Here is a 17,050-nt window from a genome sequence, read left to right on the forward strand (position 1 = left end):
GGGCAGTGAAACAGCGAATGGAAGATTTTTCTCTCCGTCTCTCCTTCTCTCTGTAAAATCTGACTTTACAAAAATTTCCCATCCATCAAGCCTACTTAGTAAGATTTATAGTGTTAAGGTTCCAATTCCTCCTTGTAGCTACTGTCTTTGAAAAACAAGTGAATAAATATAGCAGGCATCAGGCAGGAACTTTTTGAACTATGTCAAGGTCAATAATCAGTGAAATGTTCTAAGTAGAGACAGGACAGCAACAGCTGGGCAACATTCTTGGAAGCAAGGGCCTTGATAGCGTGAAGTCAGAGAGCGAGTCTGTTTTTGCTGCTCCTTGGGCTGAGCAGTGAGAATCCCTTCAGGAAGTCTAAGAAGACTACATTGATTTCAAACACGACAGTTGTTTCGCCTGTAAAACCTGATGGCTGCCTCCAGGAAGCCGGCGGCCTGTGGAGCTGTGTTAGAAGAAGACGCAGATCAAATCCAGGAGAACGTCCTGGCTGAGATTCAGTCCTTTGAGCTGCCCGTTGAAGCTGCTCTAAGGTAGGGCCCCTTTACGTTTCGCTGCTTCCTGTTTAGTAACCTTTACATTGTCCTTTCCTGTTCTTCTCGAACTCTTCTTTGAGCAGTTTTATAAAAGCAGTTAAGCATCCACGTATTTTGTCTCCGTCTTCTCATCCTTTGAGAAATCACCACAGACAGTTCTCTGGTCTTGTTTTTGCGTTATGTTCGTTTCCTGATTTGTCATGGCAAGAACTCATTTTGAGAAGCTGAAATTTCCATTGCTTTCTCCAAAATATCACGCAGTGGAAAAACAACAATCCAGAATGATTGGACATATCAATGAAACTGATTTATATTTTGTTGGATATGAGCTGTTCGAAAAACGTAGATGTTCATTTGTATTATTGCTTCTCTTCATCTCTCAGATACGCATTTTCTTGTTTCCATGCAAGGTCTAAAAACAGCTTCTATGGTAGTATGGGTATTAATTTGCTCAGTTCAAGAAAAGTGTTGAAATTAAAGGCCATGTGTTTTTGAGTTAAAAGGACAGCTTTTCAAATTTCATCCTCTCTGCTTCCCTGGGGCAGACATCCATCCGTGTATGAATAAGATATCAAACACTGCAATAAGTCTTCGTTGTAGATTGTGAAAAGATTGCGTGTGTGTGTGTGTGTGTGTTTTGCCACTTGTCCTCCCTCCCCCCACCGCCAGAGGTGTGAAAGCTCAGCCCTCTGAAACCCCAAGGAGTCCAGGGCGCTTGTTCTGACCCCGCGTGTGCTTGTGTGTCTGTGCATATGCAGCAGGTGTTTTTGGTAATAACCATTTTGAAACTAATGATTTCTGAGGGCAGCGCCTATGCCTGACTTATACTGTAGCATCTTCTGCAAAAGCTTCCACTGCCTGGCAAATAACACTTGATCAACTAATTTGTGTGTCCGTAGGAACCCATTGGTGACCTTATAAGGTAAAGACACATGGGCAGTGTAGAAGAGGAGGAGGCCTGAATACTTCATTTCTTTCTGTTTTTAAAAAAACAAGATCTACTTATTTTTATTGGAAAGGCAGAGAAGTCTCTGCTACACCATCCAAGCTTTCTCTCACCGCCTGACTTTGTGTTGGGCTGTCCCCAGAGCAAGCTCCACGGTGCAGCCCATCTCCTGCCCGATTCCCCCCAGGACTTTAGGCTCAGCAGTCACAGCAGGTCCAGCTGCTGTAGCTGAGCCTGAGATAAGATCCCTGAAACATTGCGGTGTGTTACAAAATCAGTGGGGGGTACAGACAGTCCCCCAGAGAGCTGGGAAAAACAGGAGAAAAAGGGAAATGTGCGAGAGATGACGCACTGGAAGAAATTTCTGTAATTGTTCTATGATAACATAATTGTTGCACACTTATAGTCACAGACTCTCTTGGGCTCTTTTCCAAGAAGTGACCATCAAATTTTATCAGTGTAAGAACAAACAGGATATTGTATTCCTTTGACTTCAGTGGTTTTTGCAATAAAGATAATGTGCTTTTGGAAAAGAACAGAAACCATTTTTTAAACCCTTAACTGGATACACTATAAAATCTTAAGATGACATACAAAAACTAAGACATTCACGAGTTGCTTCAGCTATAGAGATTCCAGAATGCTCTTGCTGTTTGTGTGTTCAGAAACGCAAACTCTCTACTTAACATTATCAGAACACATTGATTAAGCTCAAAGATCTAGTTCTTAATCTGAACCAGATCTTTACTAGTTGTAGGATTTGGCCTTGTTTTGAATCTACAAAATGAGGATTATGGTAAAGCCTGTTTGAGATGGTTAGTGCTGGTCCCCCAAGCAGGAAATGTCCAGGAAATATCACTTTTATCATTACTGTCTAAATTACATCTGGATATATATTTCCTATAATTGAATAAACACATACTTCAGAATCTCAAAGTAAACAGGTGTAGCATATGAAACACTGTGTAGGCAGAAAATATTGAGTCACGCACATTTTAAAAATTTATATTTTTGACAAATGAGCTAATACATTCATGGGTAAATGCTATATTTTGAAATATGTTTACACTGTTGAATGATTAAGTGAAATTAAATGATATGTCAGTTCTATCATTTTTTGTAGTGAGAAAAAAATTTAATTTTCTCAAAAGACAAAGAAACAAAGGGAGAGGTCTTCCATTCAAGTGGCCACCATGACCTTGACTGTGCCAGAGTGAAGCCAGGAGCCTGGAACTTCTGCTGGGCCACCTGGAGAAAGTTATAAAAATTATGATTTTCATTTATTTGAAAGGCAGAGAGATAGACACAGACAGGGAGAGATCTTCTGTCCACTTGTTCACTGTCCACGTACATGCAACAGCTCTAGGGCTTGAGGCCGAACCCAGGAGCTTGAGCTCATCCAGGTCTCCCATGCGGGTGGGAACCAAGGACGCGAGCCGTCACATGCGGCTTCCCAGGGTGTGTGTCAACAGGGATTGGGACTGGAGCCAGAACTTGAATCAGGCACACGAAGGAGCTTAACTGCTGTGCCCATGTCCACCCCAAGTGCCTATGACCTCACTGAATCACCAATGAGAGTGGCGTAGGAGCTCCACATGGGGGATGGAAAATGGAGTCCAGAGACACTGTTCAGAAGTGGAGTCTAGCCATGACTGTGCCTCTGGGTGCATGGCACCTTGTGGAAGTCTGGGGTTCCGGCTAAGAGGAAGATGTGTTGGTGCCCAGTTTCCATCAGACATTTCAATGGTTTCATAGTTGTCTGATCTTTACAGCACTAGAGAATTTTTTAAGAAAAATTTGTGTTTGGCAATGAATTATCCAGTCAGGGAGACTGTTTTGTGTATATGATGATTAAGTCAATAGGATATGGAACTGAAAAGGACATGGGTTCAAATCCTGGCTTTGCAACTACTAACAGAGTTGTAGAAAGGAACACTTGAAATACACTTAATGTGTCACTCACAGCCAATGCTTCTTTACTCATTCATTTAGTAAATAAACAACAACAGCATACGTACAGTGAGGCAGCATGGTCTAGGTGCTGTTGGCATAGCAAGATCCAGAAACAGCCACATAACTTGTGGAGACACAAAACAAAATGAAAACGCATGTCCCTTGTTAAAAAATCATTATATACCGCAGGGGCTGGGGGGTAAGATGTCCATAACTCACGTTGGAGTATGTGGGTCCACTTTCCTGATCCAGTTCCCAACTCCAGCTCCCTGCTGGTGTAGACCCCAAGGGGCACCGGTGGTTGTGCAAGTGACTGAGTTACTGCCACTTATGTGGGAGACACGGGATGAATTCTGGATTCAGCCTTCAGTATTCCCCAACCCCAACCAGGTCTGGGGCTGTGAGGAGCATTTGGGGGCGTGAACTAATGACAGAACTCTCTTTTCCTAATACATAAATGACAGTTTTAGGGTCTGGTGTTGTGCTATAGCAGGTAAAACTGCCATCTGCAATGCTGGCATCCCTATGGTGCAGGTTTGTGTCCCAGGTGCTCCACTTCCTATCTAGCTCACTGCTAACAGCCTGGGAAAAACAGGGAAAGATGTCCCAAGTGCCCATTAGTGGACCAGCAGATGAAAGACTGCCCCCATCTCTCTCTTTCTCTAAGTCTGACTTTGAGTATATATATTAAAGACAGATGGGGTCTTAGTTTTATATATATATATATATATATATATATATATATATATATATATATATATATAAATTACAAGATGATACTAGGAGAGAATTACTGTAAGTGCATCTGCATGGGTCGCATGTACACAAATTAGACCCAGCACAGTTCCCGGCACACACTAAACATTCAATAAAAATAGTTGTTAAATGAACAAAGCCCATGTCTAAGTGCTTTTGAACTCCTCTGAACACTGGCCCATAGTTTAGGGAAAAAGTGATTTATTTGGCATCAATTTCAATTTCCTGCTATTGTTTTCCACCTTGGGGTCCGGATCTTTATGGAACAGCACATTCCCAGACACAGTTCTGCTGCTGGAATCCTCCCAGGCTGGGCCAAGCTTTGTTGATTCTCATGCACTTTCAGAGTGTGGCCACACGGGGGCACTGCTTCAACACGGCCAAAGCTGGAGGAGTGCCAGGTGTCACCTTGGACATCTATCTGGAAAGCGTGGCTACTATACTTTGGGTTACAGTTCTACAATTACATCACAAGGGCTCTGAAACTCTTTAGGAAACATCTGGGTGATATTGGCAGAGTTTTGAGAGGATCAAGATCAAGGTGTTTGCTTTAGCTGGTGACGAGGAGAATCTCTGTAGACATTAAACTCAACACAAGTATTTGCATTGGAATCAATCACTTACCCAATAGTAATGGAGCACCTACTGTATGCCAGGCAGTGGGCTGGGCAGGGACCAGTTCTGATTTTGTCTCTGCGCATGACTGAGAAAGGGTGCCTGGAAAAGTGGAAAGAGACTCACTACCAGTGTATGCATCTCAAAGGTTGACCACTGCCCCTAAGAACAACCTAGAGGCACTTGCCTTACAGTACAAGACTGAGGGCTCTCTAAGTTGCCCCTGGAACTGAGTCTAACCTAAAGAATGTACTTATCCACAATAGGAAACAAGTGTCAGGTAGTTTCCACCCACTGCGCATCCAGAAATCATCATATAGAACCATGATATTTTGTAAAGGTCTAAAAAAATAAAACACATTTCTATGTCTGGCTTTATTTTATTTTATTTTATTTTATCATAGAGGAAGTCAACTGCTGGGCTACCTGGCTTCCTAACCCAATGTCCAGGGATCCCAGTCCCTAACACTAATTGAGCTCCAGACAAAACATTATATACATATTCTCTCCTTCAATCCCTACACATGTGTGTCAAGGCAGGGACTATTACTGTTCCCAACTCACCCTGGAAGAAGCAGAGGTTCAGCCATGCTGATAACCCCTCGGGGCTCGGCGTGGAGAGATGTGTTGGAGTTTGAACTGCAACAGCTCAGTGCCGGATTAGGGCAGTTCTATTCAACAGCCTCCTCTTGAGGATGCTCACCCAAGATAGCTTATTAGACAAGAGATTCAAAGTGTAGGCTGTTAATGGCTGAGAGATTATTTACAAGTTAAATTCTTACTTTGCTGGTTGGTTTTTTACTCGACACAGAATGTGTCTCCTGCTTGGCCAATCTTACTGGTGTAATTTCCTCTTTGAACAAAGGTTTCTGAAAGTTAATATCCACTTCCAAAACAGAACTCCACATGCAATATGCACTCCTATCCCAACCTCCTCCACACAGATTGGGCCACTTACCCCTCGGGTAGGCTTCCTCCCTTCAATCCCCACTCCTCCCACTCCCATCCTGCTACATACACATATTTGGCAGAGCACTGCCTAGATTAAAATCTACAGAGTTAGGGAGGACATTGTTTTAAATCCTTAGCCTAAGTTTTCAGAATTCACAGAGGTGGAGGCTGGTGGGCCAAGCCACCACTTGCAATGCCAAAATCCCATATAAATGCCAGTTTATGTCCTGGCTGCTCCATTTCCCATCCAGTTCTGCTAATGTGCCTGGAAAAGCAGTGGAAGGTGGATCAGGTGCTTGGGTTCCTGCTACTCGTGTAGGTAACCTGGAGGAAGATCTCTTTCCCTCCCTCTCTCTGTAAGTCTTTCACATAAATAAATACATCTTTGGGGGGGAGGAAGAAGTCACAGAGGGAACCAGCAAGAAACTATGGCAGAAAAAGTAAATGCACAAAAGCACTTCCTTCCATCTTGACTTAAGTTGCGTGGAAGTGAGTTCTGCTTCTGTTGAGGCAGTCTATGGGCATGTGTTGAAATGGGCGTGGCCCGAGGATTGACTGAGTAGGGCTGGGTCCCCCAGCAGCATTTGGGACTTGGTTTGGATAAGTGGTGTCAGGGCTGGGGGCGAGAAGGGGGACAGGCCTGAGTCACAGATGCTTCGGGAAGGAAGGGATGGTCAGAACGAGACTCCTGTCCTGCAGGAAGCTGCCCATGTCCCAGGCCCTGGGCTGCGTGCCTTGTTTTGTTTTTCCAAGCAATGAATTTTGATTATTCCCATTGACTGAGCCAAGATCGTCTCCACTGTATTCTCTTTATAGCAGGAGATACTATTTGCCCTCATTTTGGGTGTTCTTATTTTAGAGTCAGTTTTTTATTCTGCCCCCTCTCCTGCAGTTACGTTGTTCTAACACCAGGTGGTGGTGTCTCAGTCGCTGGAGGGGTAGTTGGTCAAGCAAACAGTTCAGTGTTTTCCTCCTAAACAAACAACAAAAAGCAATTAGAAAGGTTGAGTCTATGCACAGGGATGTAGCAGCATCCAAGGGAAGGTTTTAAAATAAACACAGAAATGGGTAAAGCTTATATGCTCTCTGACAAAAGTTTGTATATACCGTGTATTCTGTGGGGGCTCCAGACGGTGCCAAAGAATTGCAAGTAACACCATCCCAGTGCTGTAGATTCCCCAGAAGGGCCCTTGATAAACCATATCACATTTCAGTATGTAAAGTGCTAGTCTGAAGAAAGTGACTTCTTCCAATTTGGTATGGGATTAATTCCTGATTGTTACCAGGCTCACATGAATCAAACTCCTACCTTCTGCCCAAACCTGTTTGGAAGGATCCTTTTTGGCTTATCCTGGACATTTTCCAAGGGTTTCAGAGCTTCAGCACCGTTTGGTTTCAGAACCCCTCCAGCTTTCTCTCAGTTATGTGCAGAACTCAATGAGGAACTACAGGAAGTTGCAAAATATTTCTTTTGAGCCACGTGAACTCAAGGGCCCTGATGGTGTGACAGTGGTGGCGGACTGGGGGCTAAAGGCATCTAGGCCCATGTATTCTGGAAGCACAGGGAAAAAGCATTTCCCAGAGCAGGTCTGGACTGTCCCGTACCACCAAGGCGGTGGAAACAGGGAGAGGCTATGGAGACTTGGCACTGGCTTGCCATCGGGCTCCTTGGTAAGAGCAGCAGGTGGATGGGCAGGGCTTCCTGGTGTTGCTAGAAAGCATTCACTCGGGTTCCCTAAGGACCAAGCATACAAACGAAGCCAAGCCCCACAGGCGTGTGCCAAGAAACTAATAAAAACAAGCCTAAACTATTGAAACAGGAGTGGAGAGGTGGAAAATTCTGCTAGTCTTAGTCTTTAAAGAAGATTATGATTAGCTAAGGGAATCTTTTTTTTTCTTTTTTGTAAAGATTTATTTGTGGGTCTGGCAAGCTAGCCAAGTGGCTAAAGTCCTCGCCTTGCATGTGCCAAGATGCCATATGGGTGATAGTTCTAATCCCAGCTGCTCCACTTCCCATCCAGCTCCCTGCCTGTGGCCTGGAAAGCAGCTGAGGATGGCCCAAAGCCTTGGGACCCTGCACCCATGTGGGAGGCCTGGGAGAAGCTCCTGACTCCTGGCTTCAGATTGGCTTAGCTCTGGCTGTTGTGGCCACTTGGGGGAGTGAATCAGCAGACAGAAGATCTTCTTCACTGTCTCTTCTCCTTCTCTTTCTTGCATATCTGAATTTCCAATAAAAATAAATGATAACAAAAAAGATTTATTTTTAAGGCAGTTACACAAAGACAGAGAGAAGAAAGATCTTCCACCCACTGGTTCTCTCTGTAAATGGCTGTAGCAGCCAGGCCAGACTCCAGCCAGTCTTCCATGTGCATGGCAAGGGCTCAAGCATTTGAATCATTTTCTACTACTTCCTCACGTGCATTAGGAGGGAGCTGGTTGGGAAGCGGAAATTTTTATGAAGGAAGCAAATAATGAGCTGAATTTTTCAAAGACAGATTGCTTCCAGATTGACAGGAAGGAAGGTATGAATAGGGGCCTTCCTAAATGTGGTTGGTAGGATGGTGGTCTTCCCAATTCTTGGAGCCTGTGAGTATACGACTTTATGCGACAAAAGGGATGTTACATGACTAAGGATAAGGACCTTGAAGCAGAAGCTTATCCTGAATTACACAGTTGGACTATAAACTACATCCCCTGCTAGAAGAAGCAGAGACCCTTGGTAGGAGTTGGTGGACAGTGTCTAAGAATGCTTAGGCAGATGTAATGTCGCTGGTTTTGAAGATGAAGGCGGCGTGGGGCACAAGCCAAAGATTGGGGTGGAGCTTAAAGCTCAAAAAGGAAGGGAACAAATCCTCTCCGAGCACCTCTGGAAAGCTCAAAGCAAGCTAACAGCTGGATTATAACCCAGTCAGACCCATGTCAGGCTTCTATTTTTAAAAAGGTTTATTTATTTTTATTGGAAAGACGGATTTACAGAGAGAAGACAGAAAGAGCCTCTGTCCACTGGCTCACATCCCAAGCAGCGGCAATGGCAGGATCTGAGCTGATCAGGAGCCAGGAGCCTCTCCAGGGTCTCCCACATGGGTGAGGGACCCCAAGGCTCTGGGCCATCCTCAGCTGCTTTCCCAGGCCACAAGCAGGGAGCTGGATGGGAAGTGGAGCATATATGGGATCCTGGGCACTTGCAAGGCGAGTATTCAGCCACTGAGCCATTCTGCAGCCCCCTGCCCCCCATGTTAAACTTCTAACCCAGAGAACTAAACTAGAATTGTTTAAAGTTACCAGATCCCTGGTGATTTGCAACCATTACAGCAGAAAACTAATACGAGGGTAATTCATAAGGCTCGCAGAGAAAAGATGGTTTTGGTGCAAACTTTTTTTTAAAATCTGTGCAGTTGTTTTTGTAATAGGTGCCCTCACACACGTTCTGATGTACAATATGGAACAGCACCGTGAGCCACGCACAGACAGGGAAACCAAGATTACCAGAAAGTGACAGAGATCGGAATCTTATCCAGTGTCACAACTTGAGGACACGTCTTCCAATCCCACCTCTCAGCGTTTTTGTGTGGGGTTGGCTTCTCCTTGAAGTTCGCTGAAGGGCGCAAGTTACACAGCTTGGCTGGTTCACCGGCAAGGTCAAAGCCCTCCCAGACTGCAGACAAGAAAAGAGTCAGCCTCCGGGCTGCTTGGCAGTCCTGCTGATTAACCTGGCTCGGCAGCAGCTTTGATCACCACAAACTGCTTCCTTGGGCGTCCCACAAACATGTCATTTACTCAGGACTGGTACTTTAGCCTGAGTCCTCCTCATCCCAGCCACTGCGACCTGGGGGCTTTGGGGTTTAAGGACCTTGGCATCAAGTCAGATTGCCCTCTGTCCCAAAGGTCGCACCTCCCCTGGAGCTCAGAATCCAGGGCTCCGGCGATTCGCCTTCGTGAACTTCCTGCGGGCCACCAGCAGGAATCTCCCCCAGTCACCAAGGTTTGAGAAATCCGTCGGCTAAGGCTCACACTTTGCTTTTTTGTGACTGCATGTTTTCCTTTCTCGGTTTCCCCACACCTCTGGCCACCACCGTCAAATGTTCCAATAGCTTTGTTACCAATGTCCACCGTCCCCATTCCTACGGTATAGCCCGCGCGTAGCTGAGGGTCCGGCACACAGAACTCAAGCCTGTGCGACCGGCAGGGTCTCGCCCAAAGGCCCGCCAGGGGTCAGAGAACCGCCCCCTCGCCATCCCAGGCGGACAGGGACGCGGAAGGCGATGGCCGGCAGGTGACCTGCCCGGGTTGGGTCTTGAGCGCCCCGCCCCGCCCCGCCTCGCCTCAAGTTCCGCCCAGACCCGCCTCAAGCCCCGCCCCACCTCGCTCTCCGCCCCGCCCCTCGCCCCGCCCCACCTCGCCGCACGCTCCTCCCCGCCTCGTCCCGCCCGGCCAGCCTCAATTCCGCCCAATCCCCCTCCAAGCCCCACCTCGCCCAAGGCCCCGCCAAGCCCCAACCCACGCCCCGCCCCACCCGCCCCGGCCCCGCCCCTTCGCGCTCGCGCCACCTGCCGCTCGCTCCCGTCGTTCCCGCGGCGCCGCGCTCCGCTGGTTCCTCAGCTTCCAGCCAAGATGGCGGACAGCTTCGAGGGTCTGGGCGCCGTCCCAGAGCACGAGCGAATTTTGCAGGAGATTGAGAGCACGGACACTGCCTGCGTGGGGCCCACCCTTCGGTAAAGCTCTCCTCCTCCCGGAACTCCGGGCTTCCCCCGGCGGCCCTCTCGCCTAGCCGGGCGTGGCGTCCGCCGGCGGGCGCGCGCGGAATGGCCCGACAGGTGGTGCGCGCGGGGGCGGGCCGGGCGGCTCTTGGGCGGCGGGACTCGGACCCGGACCGGGACCGGGGCGAGGCAGAGAGGAGCTACACCTGTCGGCGAGGCGGCGGCGCGGCGGCTCGGCAGAGGCCGACTGTGCCTGCTGAGCTGTCACCCGCACGCCGGTGGGTGTGGCTGCCCCCGGCGTCCCTGAATGTCGCCGAGCGGCCCCGGGTCCCGAGGACACACCCGAGGCCTGCCCGCGCCGTGTTGGGGCCGAGGTGCCGGGTCGTGGGCAGGTGGCATCCCCGGCGGGCGTGGGAGAGTTAAAGTTGAGCCGTAGATGCAGGCAGACGCCAGCCTGATGCCCTGTGCGCCCGAAGAATGGGCGGGAGGGGAGCGTGGGCGCGAGGCGAGGGTCCGCGGTTCAGAAGCTTGGTGGTAGAAGCTGCTCTGCTCACCGGGAGCTCTTACGTATTTATGAGCAGTTCATTAATTTTACATGATTCCCCTCCTCCTTATTTTAGAAGGAATCTCCACCTCCTGGTCTTTAAGATAATGAATATTCCAAGTCAGACTGAGTACTGGCAGCCCTAATAGAGTGTTAGACACTGTACAAAACTGTTAGAGTGGGGTAAGCATTGTGATCAAAAATAAGTTTCTTTTAAATGTAAGTTTTCATAATTTGTAGCGTTGTAACGATTAAGTAGGATTCACCTAGTCAGGAACCTTGAGCGTGATCCTACCTTCCTAATTGCGTTTCTTCAGGATACCTCTCCTAGGAGCAGAACGCAGTGGGTGTGAAGTGAAGCCAGTTGCAGGCACGTTAAGCCTCTTGTTATGAGATTTAGGATATCCGCTTCTTGTTCTTGCCTTGCTCTGACACTGGGAACGCGCTACCCATGGGCAAAATTCACTCTCTGGATCTCCATTTCCTTGTTTGGGCCATGGGAAGCAGAGTGTTTACATGCCCAGGAAACTCGGAACGTTGGTGGCTTTCCTGATTGGTTCACTGCAGTATTCTTAATGCTGTATTCTTAACTGCTGTATTCTTAATGTGTGATGAACGTTATTGTAAACTTTTGTCTCATAAAGTTCCTACATGATGTAATAATGCATCATTAGTCTATTCTCTTAATTTTCTTTTTATTTTCTTTTAAAATTTATTTATTATTATTATTATTATCATTTTATGATACAGTTAAAGAGGCTCCTGGGATTTCCCTTATCCCCTCCCCAATCCCCCCCACCTAGTTCCCCTATATCATTGCTAAAGTATAATTCTTCATACACAGTCATATGTCCATCATTGCGGGCATGGACAATGGCAGAGAGTCCAGCATCTATCTATTATCAAGAGATAGTAAACACTTTCATTGTAAGTCCATGCTTGATCTGGAAGTAGAGATGCATACTACATTGTATCCTTACATCTGGATATGTTAGTCTCCATTTCACAGCTACTGTACATCCCCTTAAATGAAAAGTCACAGTGCAGAATCAAAAATAGGAAAAAAAATAGAAATTTACACTGCCTTGAAGTTAAATAACATGTTACTATATATGACAGTCTCCATTACACAGCTGCTATACATTCCCTTAAATAAAAAGACACAAAACAAAATCAGGGCCCGGCGGCGTGGCCTAGTGGCTAAAGTCCTGGCCTGAACGCACCCGAGATCCCATATGGGTGCCGGTTCTAATCCTGGCAGCTCCACTTCCCATCCAGCTCCCTGCTTATGGCCTGGGAAAGCAGTGGAGGATGGCCCAAGGCCTTGGGACCCTGTACCCACGTGGGAGACCTGGAAGAGGTTCCTGGTTCCCAGCTTCGGATCGGCGCGCACCAGCCGTTGCAGCTCACTTGGGGAGTGAATCATTGGACGGAAGATCTTCCTCTCTGTCTCTCCTCCTCTGACTTTGTAATAAAAATAAATAAATCTTTAAAAAAAATCAACAACAGGAAGGAAAAATAACAACACCATGAAGTTAAATAATATGCTACTGAATGACTAATGTGTCGCTGAAGAAATGAAAAAGAAAATCAAGAACCTTCTTGAAGAAAATAATGCTACTTTATGATCTATATGTCATTGAAGAATTTAATCAGAAGAAACTGCTTTGAAGAGATGAAACTAACAAAAAAACTCAAAATCCATGAGACATAGTTTCCGCTGATTTTTGTTGGTGAAATGTGTCTCCTGTAGGCAACAAATAGATGATGGGTTTTGTTTTTTAATCCAGTCTACTAATCTATGACGTTTGATTGAGCTTAAGCCATTTACATTCAGAGTTTAATATGTATTGGTGGTATTTTGGTCTTGTCATTTTAGGAATGGGTTGTTCATTGGTTTAGTCTTCTATTGTCTTTTTACTGGGATGTTCTTTACATTTGCCTTTGGTTTTGGTAGGTGCTATTCCTCTTCTCTGTCAAGAGAACATCTTGAAGTATCCTTTGTAGTACAGGTTTGGAAGAGGCATATTCTTTTAACTTTTCTTTGCTGTGGAAGAATTTTATTTTATTTTCAAAGACGAAAGAAAGCTTTGCTGGATATGTTATCCTGGGCCGACAATTTTTTTCTTTTAGAATCTGGAATATGTCACTCCATTCTCTTCTTGCCTGTAGAGTTTCCTGTGAGAGATCTTTTGTGAGTTTAATTGGCATTCCTTTATATGTCAACTGATTTTTTTTCACATTCGCATTTAAGGATCTTTTCCTTATGTTCAATTGAAGAGAGCTTGATGATCATGTGTCTTGGTGAAGCTTGCTTTTGGTCAAGCCTATTGGGAGTTCTATGCCCCTGCTGGAACTTGTTTCCCAATTCTTTCTCTAGATTAGGGAAATTTTCCTGTATTATTTCATTAAATATATTTGGAAAGCCAGTTTCTCTTTCTGCACCTTCTAGGACTCCCATAACTCTTATATTTGGCCTCTTAATAGTGTCTTTCAATTCTTGAATACTTTTTTTGACCTGATCCGGCTCTGCTTCCAGCTTTTTGTTTGCTTCCCTCTGATGACAGGAAATATCTTCCAATTCTGAGATTCTTTCTTCTGCTTGCTTCATTCTATTTTGGAGACTCTCCACTGTACTTTTTTTTTTTTTAATATTTATTGATTTTATTACAGCCAGATATACACAGAGGAGGAGAGACAGAGAGGAAGATCTTCCGTCCAATGATTCACTCCCCAAGTGAGCTGCAACGAGCCGGCGCGCGCCAATCCGAAGCCGGGAACCTGGAACCTCTTCCGGGTCTCCCACGCAGGTGCAGTGTCCCAATGCATTGGGCCGTCCTCCACTGCTTTCCCAGGCCACAAGCAGGGAGCTGGATGGGAAGTGGAGCTGCTGGGATTAGAACCGGCGTCCATATGGGATCCCGGGGCGTTGAAGGCGAGGACTTTAGCTGCTAGGCCACGCCGCTGGGCCCTCCACTGTACTTTTAATGTGCTCTACTGTATTCTTAATTTCTGATATATCAGCCTTGATTTGCTTAATTGCTGCTTTTTCCTGTTTAACATGTTTCTTAAATTCTTTGAACTCTTGTATATGCTTCTCATTGTTGATCAGAAGCTTTATAATAAGTTTTCTGAATTCTGTGTCCCCCATTTTCTCGATGTCTTCCTCAGTTAACTCTGAGGTTGGCCTAGGGGTTTGCTCCTTTGCAGGGGAGTCTTCAATAATATTCATTTTGCCTTTGTCTCTTCTTTTGCTCTTGGTCATTGTACTTCTGGTTATCAGATTCTTCTCCTTGGGGCAAGTTTCTAAGCTGTGTCAACCACAGGTCTGCAGTTTGATTTTACTTATTGCAGTTGGTATCCAGCTCTTTGCTTGCAGCCAATTGTGCCATTCTCTCCAGCAAGTTCCAGGTCTCAGTTCTTATGTTAGATTTTCACCATGGTCTCTGTAGCCCCAACTCCTGTCTCACCACTCTCCACCTCCTGTGATATCGTGCTGAGGCTGCACTGTTGTCTCTGCAAACTTTCTCCCACTTCTGGTTGGAGCAGGTCCCAGGATTAGGGAGACACCAGGTGTCCTATATAGCTAGGTTGTTGTTGGTGCTGATCTGGCTGGAACCTGTTGGCCATTAGGTCTGATGCCACACTGACCTATTTTGACCCATACGATGCCACAATCGTGTTATTTTCCTGCAGAACCAGTGCAATCCACGGAACTCAGTGAGTTCTCGCGAGCTCAACACACGTGCAGCTCACTGTTGTCTCCTGCAGTCCTAAAACTTCTGCCACACTGTACAGAATGGCACCTGACGTGCCACTAGTAGAATTCTTGATCTGCTGGCCATCAGGTCTGAGGGCTACCCAGGTCTGTCTTGGGTGGAACCTGTAGAATGCCATGTTGATGCAGTTCACTGAGTCAGAAATGAGTTCACTCCCAGCTCAGCGTGTGCTCAGTCCTTTCCCTTGCCTTTGCCTCCTTATGCAAAATGGCGTCCAATTCAGCTCTAGGGGGCTGACTGGGCTGTGAAATTCACCCTGTTCTCACACTGTTCGTCTGGGATCTGCTGCTCTGTCTCTGCTCCTGGTCAAATCAAACGGACCAGCAGGATGGACAGTTCTTTGTCTGGGTTCACCTCCCAAGCTCCCAGTGAAAGTCCTTTCCCATCTGGTTGCTAGTAGAGTTCGGGCTGCTGGTGGAGTTCAGATCGCAATTATCTAAATGCTGCTGGACTATCAGTCACTGCAACACCACACCATTGTTTTCGCTGCTTTCCTGTGTCTGTCAGTCTCTGCTTTTGTTCTGTCCTCTCCTATTTCCTGGAATGTGTTCTCTGTGCTTCATCCTGATTAAATGTTTCTCCATCCGTTTAAATGTGTCCTTACCCTATTCCGCCATCTTGATTCTCCTATCCTCTTAATTTTCTAACCTATTGATCTCTTTGAATACAACTACAGGCTTGGTGATGAAAATAGACATCAGGGTAAAAAGAAATTTGTTTTCCTTACTGGCATGATTTAGTTACTAGAATGGTCCATTTTGAAAAATATTGGTTATGAAGGAGACACTTCTTGGGAGAATATGTTAGCTGGTATAGTTGAAAAAGATGAAATTACCTTTGAAGAGAATGTTGAAGTATATGACTCTGGGGACATTCTTAACAAGAATGTATGTCTGGGCCCGGCGGCGTGGCCTAGTGGCTAAAGTCCTTGCCTTGAAAGCCCCAGGATCCCATATGGGCGCCGGTTCTAGTCCCGGCAGCTTCACTTTCCATCCAGCTCCCTGCTTGTAGCCTGGGAAAGCAATGGAGGACGGCCCAATGCATTGGGACACTGCACCCGTGTGGGAGACCTGGAGGAGGTTCCAGGTTCCCGGCTTCGGATCAGCATAGCATCGGCCCATTGCGGCTTGCTTGGGGAGTGAATCATTGGACGGAAGATCTTCCTCTCTGTCTCTCCTCCTCTGTGTATATCTGGCTGTAATAAAATGAATAAATCTTAAAAAAAAAAAAAAGAATGTATGTCTTCCGATGTTATTCCTTTTGCTTTTGTTGGGTAGTGTGTTAACTGCGTACAATGTTGGAACCCACTCTATTTTGCAGATTCCAGTGATTCATACTTACTATACACACACACACATATATATACTTGTTCTCGCTCATTTACAAGTACAGTGTTTCCATATGCACATGGAAGGCATTACCAGAGTCTTTTAAACAGTGGTTTAGTGAATACCATTTTTTTCCCTAACTTTTTTTGGGGAGGTTCATGGACTGAGGTACTAACATTATGTTTAAAAAGTCTTTTATGGGATTGGTGCGTGGTGCATTAGTCACTGCTTGGGGTGATTACATCTACATTGGGGTTCCTAGTTCAAGTCCTGGTTTCTCTACTTCCTAGCCAGCATCCTGATCATGTGCATCCAGGGAGGCAGCAGGTGGTGGCTCAGCTGTGTGGCTCCCTGCAGCCCTAACTGAGTTCTGGACTCCTTAACTTTGCTTGCCCAGACCTGGCTGCTGTGGGCATTTAGAGAGTGGAGCAGTGACTTTCTTTCTACTTTTCAAGAAAAATGAAAATAAAGGAATGATTTTTTTTTAAAGATTTATTCATTTTTTATTACAGCCAGATATACAGAGAGGAGGAGAGACAGAGAGGAAGATCTTCCATCCAATGATTCACTCCCCAAGTGAGCCGCAATGGGCCAGTGCGCGCGGATCCGATGCCAGGAACCTGGAACCTCTTCCGGGTTTCCCACGCGGGTGCAGTGTCCCAATGCATTGGGCCGTCCTCGACTGCTTTCCCAGGCCATAAGCAGGGAGCTGGATGGGAAGTGGAGCTGCCGGGACTAGAACCGGCGCCCATATGGGATCCCGGGGCTTTCAAGGCGAGGACCTTAGCCGCTAGGGCATGCCGCCGGGCCCAGGAATGATTTTTTAAAATTAGAATATTTGTTCTCTCTGATATGACAACCTTCATGCACAGTGTGTAATAAATAGATACAGGTAATGAAGTATATACGTATATTCTCATATATATGTGATAGAAACTACATAC

The 17,050-nt window shown here is 46.2% G+C and overlaps 1 protein-coding gene and 1 long non-coding RNA gene across 6 annotated transcripts in view; one reads left to right on the forward strand and one right to left on the reverse strand.

Annotated features, from left to right (window-relative positions):
- Positions 1-450: 450 nt before the first annotated feature.
- Positions 451-17,050, forward strand: part of EXOC6 (exocyst complex component 6) — a 146,644-nt gene continuing 130,044 nt past the window's right edge. For 2 of the 5 annotated variants that reach the window (XM_058671945.1, XM_058671947.1), the window contains exon 1: positions 10,546-10,733. In XM_058671945.1, coding sequence (XP_058527928.1) covers positions 10,561-10,733 — 173 coding nt within the window. In that variant the 5' untranslated portion in view covers positions 10,546-10,560. Of the gene's footprint in view, positions 535-10,339; positions 10,471-10,545; positions 10,830-17,050 lie in introns of those variants that run through there. The other 3 variants (XM_058671949.1, XM_004583528.4, XM_058671946.1) reach the window with 3 other exon arrangements.
- Positions 2,510-5,738, reverse strand: LOC131481784 (uncharacterized). Its single transcript, XR_009246556.1, has 3 exons — positions 5,372-5,738; positions 4,817-4,909; positions 2,510-2,731 (listed from the first exon to the last, which is right to left on the reverse strand). It is a non-coding gene; the product is annotated as an uncharacterized LOC131481784 (long non-coding RNA).

Source organism: Ochotona princeps, chromosome 13 (genome assembly GCF_030435755.1).
Source record: "Ochotona princeps isolate mOchPri1 chromosome 13, mOchPri1.hap1, whole genome shotgun sequence".
In the NCBI taxonomy this organism is placed as follows: Eukaryota; Metazoa; Chordata; class Mammalia; order Lagomorpha; family Ochotonidae; genus Ochotona; species Ochotona princeps.